Source organism: Montipora capricornis, chromosome 1, assembly GCF_036669925.1.
Source record: "Montipora capricornis isolate CH-2021 chromosome 1, ASM3666992v2, whole genome shotgun sequence".
In the NCBI taxonomy this organism is placed as follows: Eukaryota; Metazoa; Cnidaria; class Anthozoa; order Scleractinia; family Acroporidae; genus Montipora; species Montipora capricornis.
Genome location: NC_090883.1, coordinates 20,049,024 through 20,064,023, shown reverse-complemented (window position 1 = coordinate 20,064,023; position 15,000 = coordinate 20,049,024). Strand labels below are relative to the sequence as shown.

General features: G+C 38.6%; 1 protein-coding gene across 1 annotated transcript in view; it reads right to left on the bottom strand.

Annotated features, from left to right (window-relative positions):
• Positions 1-15,000, bottom strand: part of LOC138059969 (fibroblast growth factor receptor 1-like) — an 86,697-nt gene that overhangs the window by 30,070 nt on the left and 41,627 nt on the right. Inside the window, exons 7-8 of the mRNA XM_068905636.1 lie at positions 12,403-12,436; positions 11,787-11,980 (exon numbers count right to left, since the gene is read on the bottom strand). Coding sequence (XP_068761737.1) covers positions 11,787-11,980; positions 12,403-12,436 — 228 coding nt within the window. The remainder of the gene's footprint in view (positions 1-11,786; positions 11,981-12,402; positions 12,437-15,000) is intronic.

Sequence of the window (15,000 nt, the reverse complement as noted above, 5' to 3'; positions counted from 1 at the left end):
AACTCCTAAAACAATCACAGTTTCAATAATTACTGTGCAACTCAAATATATGTTCACTGGATCAGTGCAATTACGGCGTTGCTAAAACGAGGGTAAGGGTAAGACCAAGGGTCAGGGTAAGGGTAAGGATACGAATACAGAAAGTATCCTAAAAATGCATAAAAGCTAACCTTAAACTTTTGTTTAGGCCTAAGGTTAGCTTTTATGCATGTTTAGGATACTTTTTGTATTCGTATCCTTACCCTTACCGTGACCGTTGGTCTTACCCTTACCCTCGTTTTAGAAACGCCAGTGCAATTATCACATAACTAGATCGACAGAAGTAATGAACAATAAACAAGAGGTCCAGCAGGAGATTTATTAGTAATCGTTGAGCGATTCACACCCACAACCTACAGTATATTTGTAAGTTTCAAGGAGTGTCGGGAGAGCAATTAAATCAAAATTTGATATTTTTTTGCGCCAACATCATGCAGCTGTTCAGTTGGGTTTCAGGCACGAAATTCCATACTCTCGTATGTCATCCATCTGATCTTCCACGATTGGGACTCACGATAAGAAGGACTAATTTACAATTAACATCGGACTCGGATCGAAGAAAATCGCAAACATATTAAAGGAACAACCATGTAGCAAACAGACTTGCCAAATTTTGTTGCAGGTTTAACAAAACCATCATTACCGGTAACGACTACATGAATAGCTTACAGTTGTTCCGCCTTAGGCACAAAGGTAAAGTGGCATTTCTTAAACGCGAAATCAATTGCCTCCAGAAACTTGGCGTTATAATTTCCTTTCATATTATCCCCATGTATCCAGTGTAAAAGCACTCGAAAGAAACTATGCCCAAATAAGGAATCTTTTTCCAAATGTGTTTTTTTCCCTCAGTTTTGGGGGGGAAAATGGCGTCATTCCGAGCATTCGCCAGCAAGTAATACAGGACTCTCTCTTTTCCCGCCTGGGTTCCAGACCCATTTCCAGGGCGGGGTAAGAGGGAGTTCCGGTACAGGACTACTTCGAACTCAGACTCTTTCTCTTTCCATCTCTTGTCAGCCAGGTTGGACCTGATCACGTGACTATTTAAAATCTCGGTGGTAAAATATGTTGCTGTTAGGGAGAGGTACTACTGTTTAAAGTATAGTGAACTGGGCCGTAAGTTTTTGACAAACAGGGCCTTTGATCTGGTTGAACCAAGGCTTTATACAGTATACATGCTGATTTCGGTTCTTTTCGATTCAAGCAGAGCGTTCATGATTTACAACATGTAATCCCTTCAGCATTTAGCAGGTCTTTAGAGATATTTGAATTTGTCCACATATATTTGAAAGTCTTCATTCGATTAAACAAAAAACACTGAGTGAGCCTACCAGAACCAGGGAGCACTTTGTCCTGGCTTCATGGGAAGTCACGCGAACAGGTGCAACCAGGGTCTGTACTCTTAACGAAAAGAAAAAAAGCAAAAAAAAAAGATAGCGTGGGTTCGTGATTGAAAAACAGAGTGATGCCTGGATTTTTGTTGTTTGATTGTTAATAGCCTGTCCGCCAAAGAATCGACCACCTAATTCAGGTCAAAATTTCGATTTCCTTCAAAATTTCTCCACGGAACAAGGTTGATATAAGGTAAAAGGAAATACATTTCTTTGGTTTTTATTCTCGATAATAGTCGAGATTTTAAGGAGAATGTGATCGATACCCGAAACCCTCAAATTGGGCCTTTTACGAAACCGAAATTAGCCTTCCTTCGGATGCTTGCTACCGAGCGTATATTTAGCGTTCGAAGATAAGAATTACTCCAGCATTAGATACATCATTGCCCTTTCAACAAATGGTAAAATCAAACCAGAGTATGGAAATTTACTAAAATTGTAGTGACTTAAACGGGACAATGTCGAGGCCATTTTTAAGAGGCAGGCCAAGTGGCGCTGCAAAAAGTGAAATTTCTCATAATTCTGACTTATTCGGAGAACCGCTTGTATTTTTCTAAAGAATATTAAGCTAGATCCCTGAAAGCATAAAATAAAGTTTATTGGCATTCTTCCGTGTGAAAAGTTACGATCGTAATAAGATGACAAAAATTCGCAATTTGGCAATCCACCGCAGAATGAAGCCATCTGAGCAAGGGATTGGTTCTAGCTTATATTTCCTGATTGTTAAAGCTCAAATATCAGTTAAATTGACAGATGTAGCATCAGTAATGAGCTGATAACAATAATAGCATTTGATGTAAAACTTACTCCAGACAAGTCTAAAACCTATCCATTGAACATGAAATCGATGTGTTTGAATGGCCGCGAACTCACGACTCGTACTGACTTTTCCGCCTGAAAATCCGCCGCAAAAGGACACCAAAATCCCGAGTGTTTCCTTGATTATACAGTAATCAATTCATTGATATTTTGCTCAAATCATGCAAACGTCTGTTTCTGAAGAGAAGTCAATCATTTCATCGAGCTTGTACTCATGAATCACGATAAAATCGGTGAAATATCATTTTGTTTTGACTTGTAACACCGCTGACCAATATTGCAGTCATTACATTAGTAGTGAAAAGCGGATGGGGATAAAGAGGGCCACACATTTATTTTTATTTTTCCTATTCTTATTTTTTCATCAGGCTAGTTTCGCTCCAAAAACAATAAACTTTTAGCAGTGTCTGCCGTCTGATAGATATCATGTACATTTCTTAAGCTGCTTACATGAAGACTAACACAACATAGTAATAAACAGTGGTATCTCACATAGGCTCCGCGTACTGAAATGCACATCTGCATGTTCACTATAACCACCCATAATTACATCGTCAATATAGCTGAATTACAAGGAATCAAGACGTTATTCAGGCCCTTCAAAAAACGGGCAGTTCTGCACAAAAGCAGCCAAGTGTTCTACCAATTTTTTTTTCTGTCCTTTGATTTAAATAAAATATCAAAGTTTTTCAGTATGGCCTTCAACATGACAACATTAAACTTCGACAGTTTGCTGCCCTTGCAGTACTAGCAAAGGTCGTAAATGTCGTAACAAATTGGATGGCGAAGACCAATGTTTTCAATAATGTTGTTTATAACTAGTTGCCTCCTGTTTTCTTCTTGCTCAACAAGTATGTCCTCAAGTTCAGCCCGGTCATCCGCATCATCTCGTCCTTTCCTCTGTGCAAAAGCCAGCCGGGAAAAGTAGCTTTTAACCTGATTTTTTGTAAGCCACTCTTCTCTGAAAAAGCGACGGTTATTTTCTTCATCTCGTGGGAATTTCTCATGTCTGCTGAAACTTGACTGGGACCTGCCTTCAAGCCTGTTTTTTTCACCAAGCTCAAACGTTGTATTCAAATGTGCCTTAACCTTTGGAGTAAAACGCGTTGGAACACGAGGCTTAGAAGGAGCCTATCCTTGGCTCAGATCTGAAGGCGCCGTATCTGCCGTTTCTTCTGAGCTGCGAGTGCCACTGCCGCTTGTACTGCCATCTGCTTGTACTTGATCAACTGTGGAAAAACGCTTGGCCCATTCTCTCCTCATGCGATCGTAAAGGGTTTCGGACATGGGACTGTTTCCGTGATTTCCGATTTTAGCATGTATTTCAAGCTTACAGACGTTCTTGAAAACCTCTTGACATCCAGGTACTGGACATTCAAACAGGTGCCCTTCTTCATTCGGTTCTTCCGTGTCATTAATCTCTGGTGTGCTGACATTCAGGTGGCGTTCATTTCTCAGAGTAAAAAAGTCGCCATGCATCTTGAATGATAAGCCCGGTTGCCTCTTGCTGCTCTACAGCTACGTCATCAAAAGGAATTAGTTTTCCCTGTGCTATGTCATATGCTCTCCAAACACGAAGGCCTTTTTCATCGTACGCGAAGTTATGGAGTTTGCTGAAGCAATCAATTTTGTTTACCTGGAGATTTTTGTTTTTCTCGTCGATGGCACACACGGATACACCTACCCCACGCACTGGCCTCTCAAGAAAAGCACTGAGCATGTTTTCCGTGCAGTTGATGCCATGTCCTTCGCCACAATGGTAAGGGGCATAAATTCTGTCACACACATCCTTACCATAGGCAGGCTCGGAGTAGTCATAACGTTTCACCTGAACGCCTAACCTCAGCCCGATGTCTTTCAAAAGTGCAATGAGGGCAGACTGCTAACCAGTCCTGCTGGCAGTAATCAAACAGGTGGGCGTATGTTTGGACTCCACTTCATTGGATGCATCTTGTTTAAAAATGAAGGTCGAGACGTGCCAGCTGATACCTCTTTTAGCGAACCAGTCTGACTGCTTCTCCCTGTACTTCATTTGCAAGAATTTCATCGCGCAGTCCATTACTACCAAGGCAGAGCTATCGTTAAGATTGCTTATGATGTCTTGCTTTGCCTTGTCTTGATTCACCGATCGAAAAATGTGGGCTTTCCACTGAAGAATCTGGCCTGTTCAAAGTCATACAAGAGATCCTCTTGATTTTCTTTGCTGTACATAGAGGCAGGTGATTCAAGCATCTGTTTCTTTATATCGTTCATGGCATCTTTAAGGTCCTCACACATGTAACATCTCAAATCATGCCCACGATCACATTCCTCTTTAAAATCCTTTTCAACTGGGTCACTTAGAAAAATCCTCGGCAGTGATCTTTGCAAGGTGAGCTCTCCTGGGTGCAGTGAAATCGGTAATCAGTCTTTAGATATCGTTTTTCCTCTTGTAGTCTTTGTTTTGCACGTATGCACCACTCCCTGTCACTCCCTTTTTCCCTGAGATCGTCTACAATTCTCTCCATTGTTTGAAAACCCGTAGCACCATCGGCAGCGATGTTATCTAATCCCTGTAGTGACCTAGAATGACAGAAAAGCAATAGATTATTAATTTCTTACTAACCGAGCGCGAGGGCCGTGCTGGGGAATATTATCCCTCGGTCGGGCCAATATTCCCCAGTACGGCTCGAGCTAGCTCGGTTAGTAAGTAGTTTATTATACGGCTTTTTAATTACCTTTTGCTTTGTTTTTGCAAGCCCGTAATCGGCCTGTGGGCATTACGGGACAATAATGCCCTACAATTCAGTCACAATTGGCCAATCAGAGCGCGCATTATATCGGCTACAAATACAAACCATGTAATAAAAATGAGTAACGAACTATACAAGAGATAGTTGATTTTCAGGGCCCTCTTCTAGATCCGAAGAGGGTTCCAGGCTTTATATAACTGAGCTCCGCTTTCTGGTTTAATCCTGTTGCACACCAAGAGGCAATCCTCACTGGCTTTTTCGACACTCAGTGACTGGACTGGTACTTTCTCATGGGACGTCCAACTGAAATGCAAGCGGAGTGTGCTCTGTATTACAAAAGGCTATCTTCATTAAAGGGGCTAGGTCATGCAATTTTAGGCAATTTCAGCACTGATCGAGTGGTCATAGAATTAACTAAAATATCAAAATAACTGTTCAAAACTATAGAAGAACTCTAACAAAACACAGGGAAGCCAAGAAGGGACATGGATGGACAAAACTGGAGATGATTGAAATGGATTTAATTTGGGTAAATTTGAAAAACGTCGGCCCGCTTCTTTTCAAATTTATATCAGTCTATATCAAAATGTCATTTACACAGCTGGAAATCATTCTCAGTTGTTATGTGGCCATGATTTTGCAAATGAAAGACTGTTGTTCTGACAATTTGACGTTAAGAGCTCATAATTAACAAAATTAAACAAAATTACCTAAAATAGCGTGACCTAGCCCCTTTAACAACACATCCTTGATATCTGGAAACTAAAATATGAAATGATTATACTTTTGATAAAAAATAAAGGAAATTGATGAACGCACCAACTAATTCATGTGTTCTCTCCCTTGTCAGCAATGTTTTTAACATTTTTGATGGAGATATAAGGTATGTTATCGCTATTTTAAATGAAAGGACGATGTCACCAATGATAGCATTGATTTGTCTGAAGGAGGCGAGTAAAAAATTGATTGTTCTCGCTTATTACGGTAAGAGCAACACATCCTAGAGGGAGAGGGTGAAATAAGAGCGTTTGTCATAGTTAAACATGAAGTCGTTAAGCGGGGCGCTCACTAGAAAGAGAGAGAGAATATCGACCTTGACCTCGACAAGTTGCCCATTGAAAGAGCTCTTGGTGTCTTCTGGTGTATCCAATAAGATTCCTTCCAGTTCCGCCTGGAGTTGAAGGATCGGCCCTGTACTCAACGAGGAATTCTTTCTACGATTGGCTCAATCTTTGATCCCCTAGGCTTTATTGCACCATTGTTGCTAGAAGGGAAAGGCATCCTCCAAGATTTATGTCGCTGTGGGGTTGACTGGGATGATCCGATTCCTGATGTTGTCAAGGCAAGGTGGGAAAGGTGGAGATCGGAACTGCATGTCCTTCAGAGTTTTTCAGTGCCTAGATGTTTTCGTCCCGAAGACTTTGGTAAAGTTGTGAAGAAGGAGTTACATCACTTCTGAGATGCGGCCACGCCTCATCTACCTCTTGTCTAGGTATCTGGTCTCGTCTCGATGGAATTAGGTCCCTGGTGTAAGCTCTCGGCAACTGGACTTGAATCTTTCTGTCGAGGCGCCGTCAACTCGAGAGACCTGAATTTCTTCTCTGCCTAGCATGGTACTTAAGATAAGCGCAGTATCAACTCCTTGAACTCCAAGCGTTTCTTTAACGCTGCTCTTTATAAAGGTAGTGTCGCAAGCATCATCTAGTAACGCATAAACCTTGACTGCAAATCCCTGGGTTGTCTTCGCGGCGAAGAATAACTGGGACAATCATAGAATTGGTGAAACCTCTAGTTCCGTCTACGGAGCTGCAAACACTAGCATTTGGGCTTTGATCTACGTTTTCCGGAAAGGTACTAACTTGATTGCTGTATGCTGGACTGCTTTCAGGTCTATTACCACCGGATCATGCAGGATGGTTGGGTGCTGCTTGCCACATTCTTCGCATTCGCAGGTCAACCTGCAACGACAATTTCTTGACTGCTGACCCTTTCCTAGGCACCCAAAACAAAGGCTATGGCGCCTAATGATCTCTGTGCGGTCTGCAATACTCCTTTCCTTTAACTTAGGGCACTTTTCTGGGCAATGGGTTTCTCCACATATTGGGCAAGGACTTGAGGTACTCTCAATCTTCTGACCGCCTTTGGAAAGGTGTCTGCGGCCTACCGGGCTAGATCTCCTCGCTAAGGAACTGGAAACAAAACTACTGGCACCGGCTGTCCTTTGCTCATCTAAACACTCGGGAGGCTCGGAAAATAGACGAGGCTATGTATACACAAAAAAAAAATTGCTGAATTGATTAAATATAAGACAATTCACTATGCTTATATAGTACCTGTTCCAACTCTCACTGATGGGAGGCTCATCTTCTGAAAAACTTTGCAGCCATTTCGCTCCCTCCAGTTTTTCTTCATGCCTTTTTTGGCATGTTGTACAGATTGCTAACCAAACAAAAAAATGAGGTAAATAACAATGTATGTACGCGGGACTATATTTTTCCAATCAAATTTCTGCAGTGGCAAGCTTTCAAGTCTTAATAATTATTTACTTAAAAAGTAGCATGTTTTATACTTACGGGACCCTACTTCAGCCGTTTCACCAAACAAAGTGTAAATTTCCTTAGAAGTCTTCAAGTTGATTACAATTCCTTCTTCAATTTTTTTAAAGTTCCCGAGGTGTTCTGGGTATTGACAGGTTCTGAGGGACTGCTAATACCGGCCAAGGTTGTTTTTGTGTGTTGGGACACAGTCATCTCTTTAACCTTGCTCGCACTGAGGTCAAATCGGCCAGCCCGAACAAGAACTAGGTCGATCTCAGTGACACTCTCGCGTGATAAGTGACATCTGCGAAGGTGATTATTAATTTCATGCACACATTTGTGGAAAAAAAATTTCTTCTTCACCTCTATTTGGCCCGAAATGCTCGTTTAAGATCACAGAAAAAGAGCAAGTTTTCTCCACTGACATAATCTTGCCAGAATAATTGCTTCGCAAGCACTTTGTTTATTGATTATCCATTGATTTGCTCAGTTACGAAGTTTGTTGATAAGGGTCAGCGGCAGTCTTTGAAGAGGACAAACACAGCGACTGGTATTGCTGGATTTCTTTTTACTTTTGACCCTACTGGTGCATTCGTCAAATTGTTGATTCGATTTCCTACACTCGTTTCACGGAACTAATCAGAAACATTTAATATTTTGGGATAAAATGATAGTCACACAAGATTGAGGAATCGAACCCTGCTTCCTGTGCAAATCGTAACAATGGACTGATAGCCACAAAAGTGGAAATCATGTCATGGAAATGATGCCGTGAAAGTAAAGCGGTGGAAATTTAAAAGTGACATTTTGAATGTTCTTCTTTGGTTGTGATAGCTGGATTAATTTCAGACAATTTACTCCGTAGATATCCTTTCATATACTCGAGTGCCAATAAATTTTATTTCATGGTTTCAAGAGACTATCTTAATACTTTTCAGAAAAATACAAGAGCCTCTCCGAATAAGTCAGAATTATGAGACATTTCGCTTTTCGCTACGCCACTTGGCCCACTTCTTGAAAACGGCGTTGACATTGTCCTGTTTAAGTTACTATGATTCTAGTAACCTTCCATACTCTGATTTGATTTTACCATTTGTTTTAAGGGCAATTATGTATCTAATGTTGGTGTAATTCTTATCTTCGAACGCTAAATATACTCTCGGCGGCAAGCATCCGAATGAGGGGTAATTTTGGCTTCGTGAAGGGCCCAATTTGAGGGTTGCGGTATCGATCACATTCTCCTTGAAATCTCGACTATTATCGAGAATAAAAACCAAAGGAATGTTACAGTGTTTTCTTTTACCTTATATCAACCTTGTTTCGTGGAGAAAGTTTGAAGGAAATCGAATTAAGTGGTCGATTCTTAGGCGGACAGCCTCTTAAGACTTCCAACTTAGCAATAGACCAATTTCGATAAAATTCAGTCTTAGATAAAGGACATCACCTCAGTGCTCTAAGGAGAGAACCCATACAAATCCTTACTTCATTCCCCAGAGCCTGGAAATCATGTTTATTGTTCTAAGCTGAATTTAATATATCGAAATTGGTCTATTACAATACATGTGAACTTCCGTGACCAAAAGACAAGTGGGCAAAGACACAACGAATGCAGAGATACGTAAGAAGGTTTGTCTTTCAAGGTCTTATGCAAACTTTGGCTAACCATTGCATGCAACAACAAAAAACTACAACACTATCCACTTTAACCAACATCAAATGATTTACCTGTGCTGATACCTGCATAGTTGCAGCTTAAATTTTAATTTAAATTTAGATTTAAAGCTTCTTTATATCAGCTCCTTTTGCGTATGCTGACACACCTACTTCAGTTAATAAATTAAGCAAGATGACATTGAATGTAAAATAGGCTTGTAATTTTGTAACGTTGTAACGTTGTATTGTCATAACTCTAGTTCATTTCTGTATTGTTCATATAAATCGATCTCCCTTTTTTCTTTCCTTTCCTTTTCTTTCTTTTTTAAAATCCCCTCCTATTGAATTACCTTATGTTCAAGTTTCCTCTGCCCGCCTCGACTAGCTAAGCTATATGCGAGCACAGGAAGTGGTTATGTATCTTTATGTGAGAGAATAAAATGAAATGATCAAATATTCATGACTATCATACCTTTCCTCATATTGCCTTTTAGGATTTCTTGATCGCATCATCTGGAAAAATACTCACTTCAATTAGATCCAGAAAAAGGCGACGTCTTGACGAAAGAGAAAACACGGAAAAGAAACTCGAAAATTATTCAACTTACCTCTCTGTCCGCCATCTTCCACCGGAGATATCACGTGGCTAGTTTTTGCGGGAATTTCGCGCAAGATCCCAACTGACCGAGAAGAACCTGGCGACGAGTTTGCATCTGTCCAGTCCAATCCGGTCCGGTCCGGTGCGGTGCGGTCCAATCCGATCCGATCCTGGTCTTGCCAACGGCCAATTAACAAGCCCCAGCTAATTTATGGGAATATTTCTGCCGCCGTCGACCTCATCCTTGATTTTTAAGGTTTGCTCAAGTTTATTTTGCCTTAAAAATCAAAGTCTTAAATTGCATTTCGAAACATGAGAAAGATAATTGTCTCCGGTTACTGTACAGTGCACGACCAATTTGATGTTCACGGAATTCTGTGCATGCAAGTAAGGCACACATTTCAGGCGAAGAGTAAAAACGCCTAAAAAGATGTGTCATGCCTGTGCAATATTGACATTGACGAAAATGTTCAGAAAATCTTGTTACAAGTGCTCGCAGATTTTGGGGTATAATGTTTCTCTATTTCTCGTAAAATTTACGCGCTCTCGAATTCTCGGATTCTAGTACTCGTCATAGGTTTGGATTCTAAGTGTATTTAATTTTAATTTTGGCGCACTCAAAATAACACATACTATAAAGCGCGATGCTGTGATTTTCAAAAAATGCCCCAAAGATTAATGCTCATAATTTATTTTCTGCTTGGTGATCTCCTAAAGAGGTTTGGATCACTGCTCGTCCTTGCCGAAAAATGCGCAGTACTCACACGCTCGCAAAATCCATTTGCTGCCATGCATGTTTCTTCACTTGAATTAAGTCAACTTTATAGCATAATTAATCGAGGGACTGTTATGAAGCCTGAAAACTTTCAAAAGCGAGAATAATGTTGTCGAATTAACAAATTGATGTCGGTTTTTCATGCGTCTGTCCTGTTATTGATCATGAATTGCGTCATAACATTGTCAAAGTAGGTGTGGATCCACGAGGCGATAGCCGAGTGGATCCGCAGACTACTTTGACAATGTTATGACGAAATTCATGATCAATAAAAGGACAGACGCATGAAAAACTGACGTCAATTTGTTTTTTACAAAACCAAAAAGGCAGAGGGGTCAAAATTAAGTCAAAACACGAGAAGAAAGCGAAACAAAATCGCGTCATTTCGCATAAATTATAAATTTATGTGTCTGTCCGCTTATTGACAATAAAAATTAGCCAATGAGCGCGCGAGAATTTTTGCAGTCATTGTAAAAATCGACGTTGAATTGACCGTGACCGCGGGCACAATCTTTTGTCTTTGCTTCGCACGAATTCACAAATTAGGAGCGCATAATTTAATTGAAAAATTTGATTGGCTAATTTCTCGAGAAAAGGTGTGTTTTGTTTACCGTCAAGGCCAAAAATACAGACAAAAACATGAACGAAAAAGGCTTTTCGAGTTTCACAACCATCTCCATGCAATAATTATGTTTATAGTAAACAAAAATTGATGAACATCAAAAGGTCAATGGTTCTTTCACGCTCAAAACCTGCCAGAAATCCAAACACAATTTTCTGTAGATTCCAAGACCTAAAGGAGCTGGCTGCTGGTAGGGATCGATCCCGGGCACCATTCATTTTGCCACATTTAGGGCAACCAGCTCCTTAAAAAATCCTGTGGTCAATAATCTCAAAGCTATTAGACAAGAACATCATCTAATTATTAGAACCATTCAGATTTATTCCCAACTATTGTTGCATGTAAAATGCATGCTCGCTTCCAATATTGAGACTAACTTGAACAGCATTTTCATTGAGAGGGATTATTAGAATACTTAATGCACTGAGTAGACATTCTCTGGAAACCCTACGTTTTCAGCATTTAACGTTGTTTTGCATATTATGACAAAAATACAAATAAAACATGGACAAGCAGAGCATGTTGAGACGTCACTGTATTTGTTGCTTTGGCTTCACAAGGTATCATAAATCAATCTCACATGGTCTGCAGTCTCATTAATAAGTAAATTTGAAGTAACTCACGTGTGAAGCACTTTGCTGCAACAAAACGTATGCCTGGTTTCCCATTTTCACGACTCAAAGTTGCTCTCCAAACTGTTCCAAATGCACCTGAGCCGATGACGTCTTCAAGTCTTATTCGGTCACGAGATATCTCCCATTTATCCACTTTAACATCCGTCAACTTCATCCCATGACTTTCTTCAAAATCTCTTGATCTTAAATCCAGAAATTCAGATGATTATACTCTAATCAGTTAAGTCTGTTCAAATATAAGTGCTACACGACCAACGTTTGCAAAAACGTAATCCTTCCTTGTGCTTGTACGTATACATGTTCATTGCCGTGATTTTAACATCTTCAGTTCCCACGGTCAGCTCCTGTCTGACCTTGTAGCTCAGTCGGTAGAGCAGCGATGATCTAACCCGAAGGTCTTGGGTTCAATTCCCACCCTGGTCGCAGTTTTTCTCGGTTCTCGTGTGAGCCCACCATTTCCATTAGTAGGGCTAACGCTCACATAGCGTAGATACCTAGCACTTCACATTACACTCTAATCAGTTAAGTCCTATTCAATGGTGGGTTGACTGTTTTTCACTAAATTGTGGCATGGAATTAAAGCTTACATGCACTTCTTACACACTCTGCTGATAGGTCATTGATCTGTTCACTAGATCCTACATATTGAACAATCAAAGACACGAAACTAATTCCTCTGAGATAATAACAATGGAAGGTAAGAGAAACGATAATTATTGCAGTAATCGTTCAAGTAGAATTGTGAGATCATTGATCAAAACTGTGTTTGAACTACAAGTAAAGACCATGAATTGACCAAAGCTCCAGTGATGCAATTCACTAAGTATGTACACTTATCCACATATCCTAAATTTGCATTATTTGAATTACTTTTTTTAAATATTAAGGTGCTTGAAATTTCAGAGAAAAGACAAAAGAAAAAGATTACACGATATCACTTTTTTTCATGTTGTGACATTAAACCTCATAAGAAGTCTCATTATATAATCAACAAAATGTCTTGTTTCTGATTGGCCAATGGCGAATGCCTAAATAGGTTATAGAGTGCAATCCAGGTTATAGAGTGCAATACGGAAGTTGCAATGGAAACACCGGGGAAGCGCCAAATTTGAACACCAAAGTGAAAAAAAATGGCTGACAGTCGGTTTGCTTTGTCAAACCAAAACATCGTTGAGCAACTTAAAGAAAATGTGAAAAACAAAAACACGTTGAAAGCTACACAGGCCTGGTTGAATGTCTGGAAAACATGGGCGACTGAAAGGAAACTTAACCCGAAACTGTAAAAATACGAGCACAAACAAATTAGCGCATTTGAGTAATTTTGTTGAGAATATAATACATAAAGAATCGTATGAACCAGCTCGTGCATTTCGTGATTTATGGTCACTCGTGATGTTTTGAATGTTCTCAAATTGCACTCGCCTACAGCTCGTGCAATTTTGAGAACTTTTAAATCACGAAATGCACTCGCGTTCATACGATTTTCTATACTTATTCTAATAAAGGATATCGTGGCCACGGAAGAAGTATAGTAGTTGGGGGTATCAGCACATTTTCAGCATTTTGTTCTAATAATAAATTAAAACTGCTTTAATAATTTCACCTTGAGATTTGACCTCTGGAAAAATATTAGTGTTTTAATAAAAATTCAAAATTAGTGTTTTAATAAAAATTCAAAATGGTGTTTTAATGAAAACAATCAGTGCTGGAATTTAACCTCAAATTTCAACATAAATTACATCTCGAAATTTATCTACAAATATCACAACAAATAAAAATAAAAATTCAAAATTAGTGTTTTAATAAAAAACTCTTTTAATAATTTGTGTTGGTGTTTTAATAGAATAAGTATGTTTAAAAATTGCATTTCTGCAAATTTTTATTATTTCATTTTAATTTGGGTTTTGTAAAAAATTCAAATTCAAAATACAACAATTATATTCAGAAATAAATTCCATATCAAAATTAATCGATATGTTTAAAAGATTTCATAATCGTAATTTTTTGGTATTCTTCCTTTTACTGGTTTTCCTATTATGATATTTTTTTCTGGTTTAATGATTTTTTTAGGGCCCCGTTTACGAAATACAGGTGTTTTATTGTGCATTGTAAATTTAGTTTTATTGTTTATTTTTGTTTTTTGTTTGGCTTTTGATTTTTTTTTTATTTGAGGTTTTGGTTTTGGTGTTTTGACTTTATTTTTATTTAAAAGATGTCTGACTAATATCCAAGTATTTATGATAACTGAGATAACTTCATCTCGTTTTAACTTTGAATATTGAAAGTTAACTTTGACTAATTTAACCTGTTGTTTGAATTCTTTAACAGTAAGATTTTTAAGATGATCAAGGAATTTGCTTTTAAGAATTAAAATTTGTTTTTTTACGTTTGACATTTTATAACATTATTGTACATAAAAATGAAATATTAATAAAATAATATAATGATTTGTGAAAATTTACATAACAAAAAGTTATTTTTAAAACAATATGTCATACATCCTTTTTGTGTTGTAAAAATACAATAAATAAACAATACAAGAGTCAGGGAGTCAGGGTGGTTTAGTGGTCATCAACCATACCTCCCACCTCTGTGACCCGGGTTCAACTCTGGCTCGGGTTGTATGTGGGCTGAGTTTCAGTCGATCTCAATTTGACTCGTAAACATACTGATAAAGACATTCACGTAAGATATCATTGTCATGTTACTGGAAAATACAGAGGTAGTAATCTTAATTATAAATTTACTGAAAAAATACCTGTTATTTTCCATAATCTTAAGAGGTTATGATAGCCATTTCATTTTGCAACAAATAGGTCAAAGAGCTAAATATCAACTTACAAAAACAAAAAAAGAGAAAAATCCCAAATGAGTATTAATGCTATTCCTAATAATGTGGAAAAGTATGTGGCATTCATGCTTGGTAATAATCTTTTTATTGACAGCTTTCAATTTATGAGTTCAAGTCTTGAAAAATTGGTAAATAATTTACCTGATGAAGCATTGAAATGCACAAAATAAACATTCAAAAATGACAGTCCTTGGGATGCACGATCTTTTGATAATTTTCAAAAGCTTAAGTGGCTGCCAATCGATCAAATGTTTAAGATCAAAAAATCTCGGTCTTTTAAAGAAAGTTATTGATGGAAGAGCACCAGAATACCTTACTGCAATTTTGGACAACTTTCGTTTTGAGCACAAT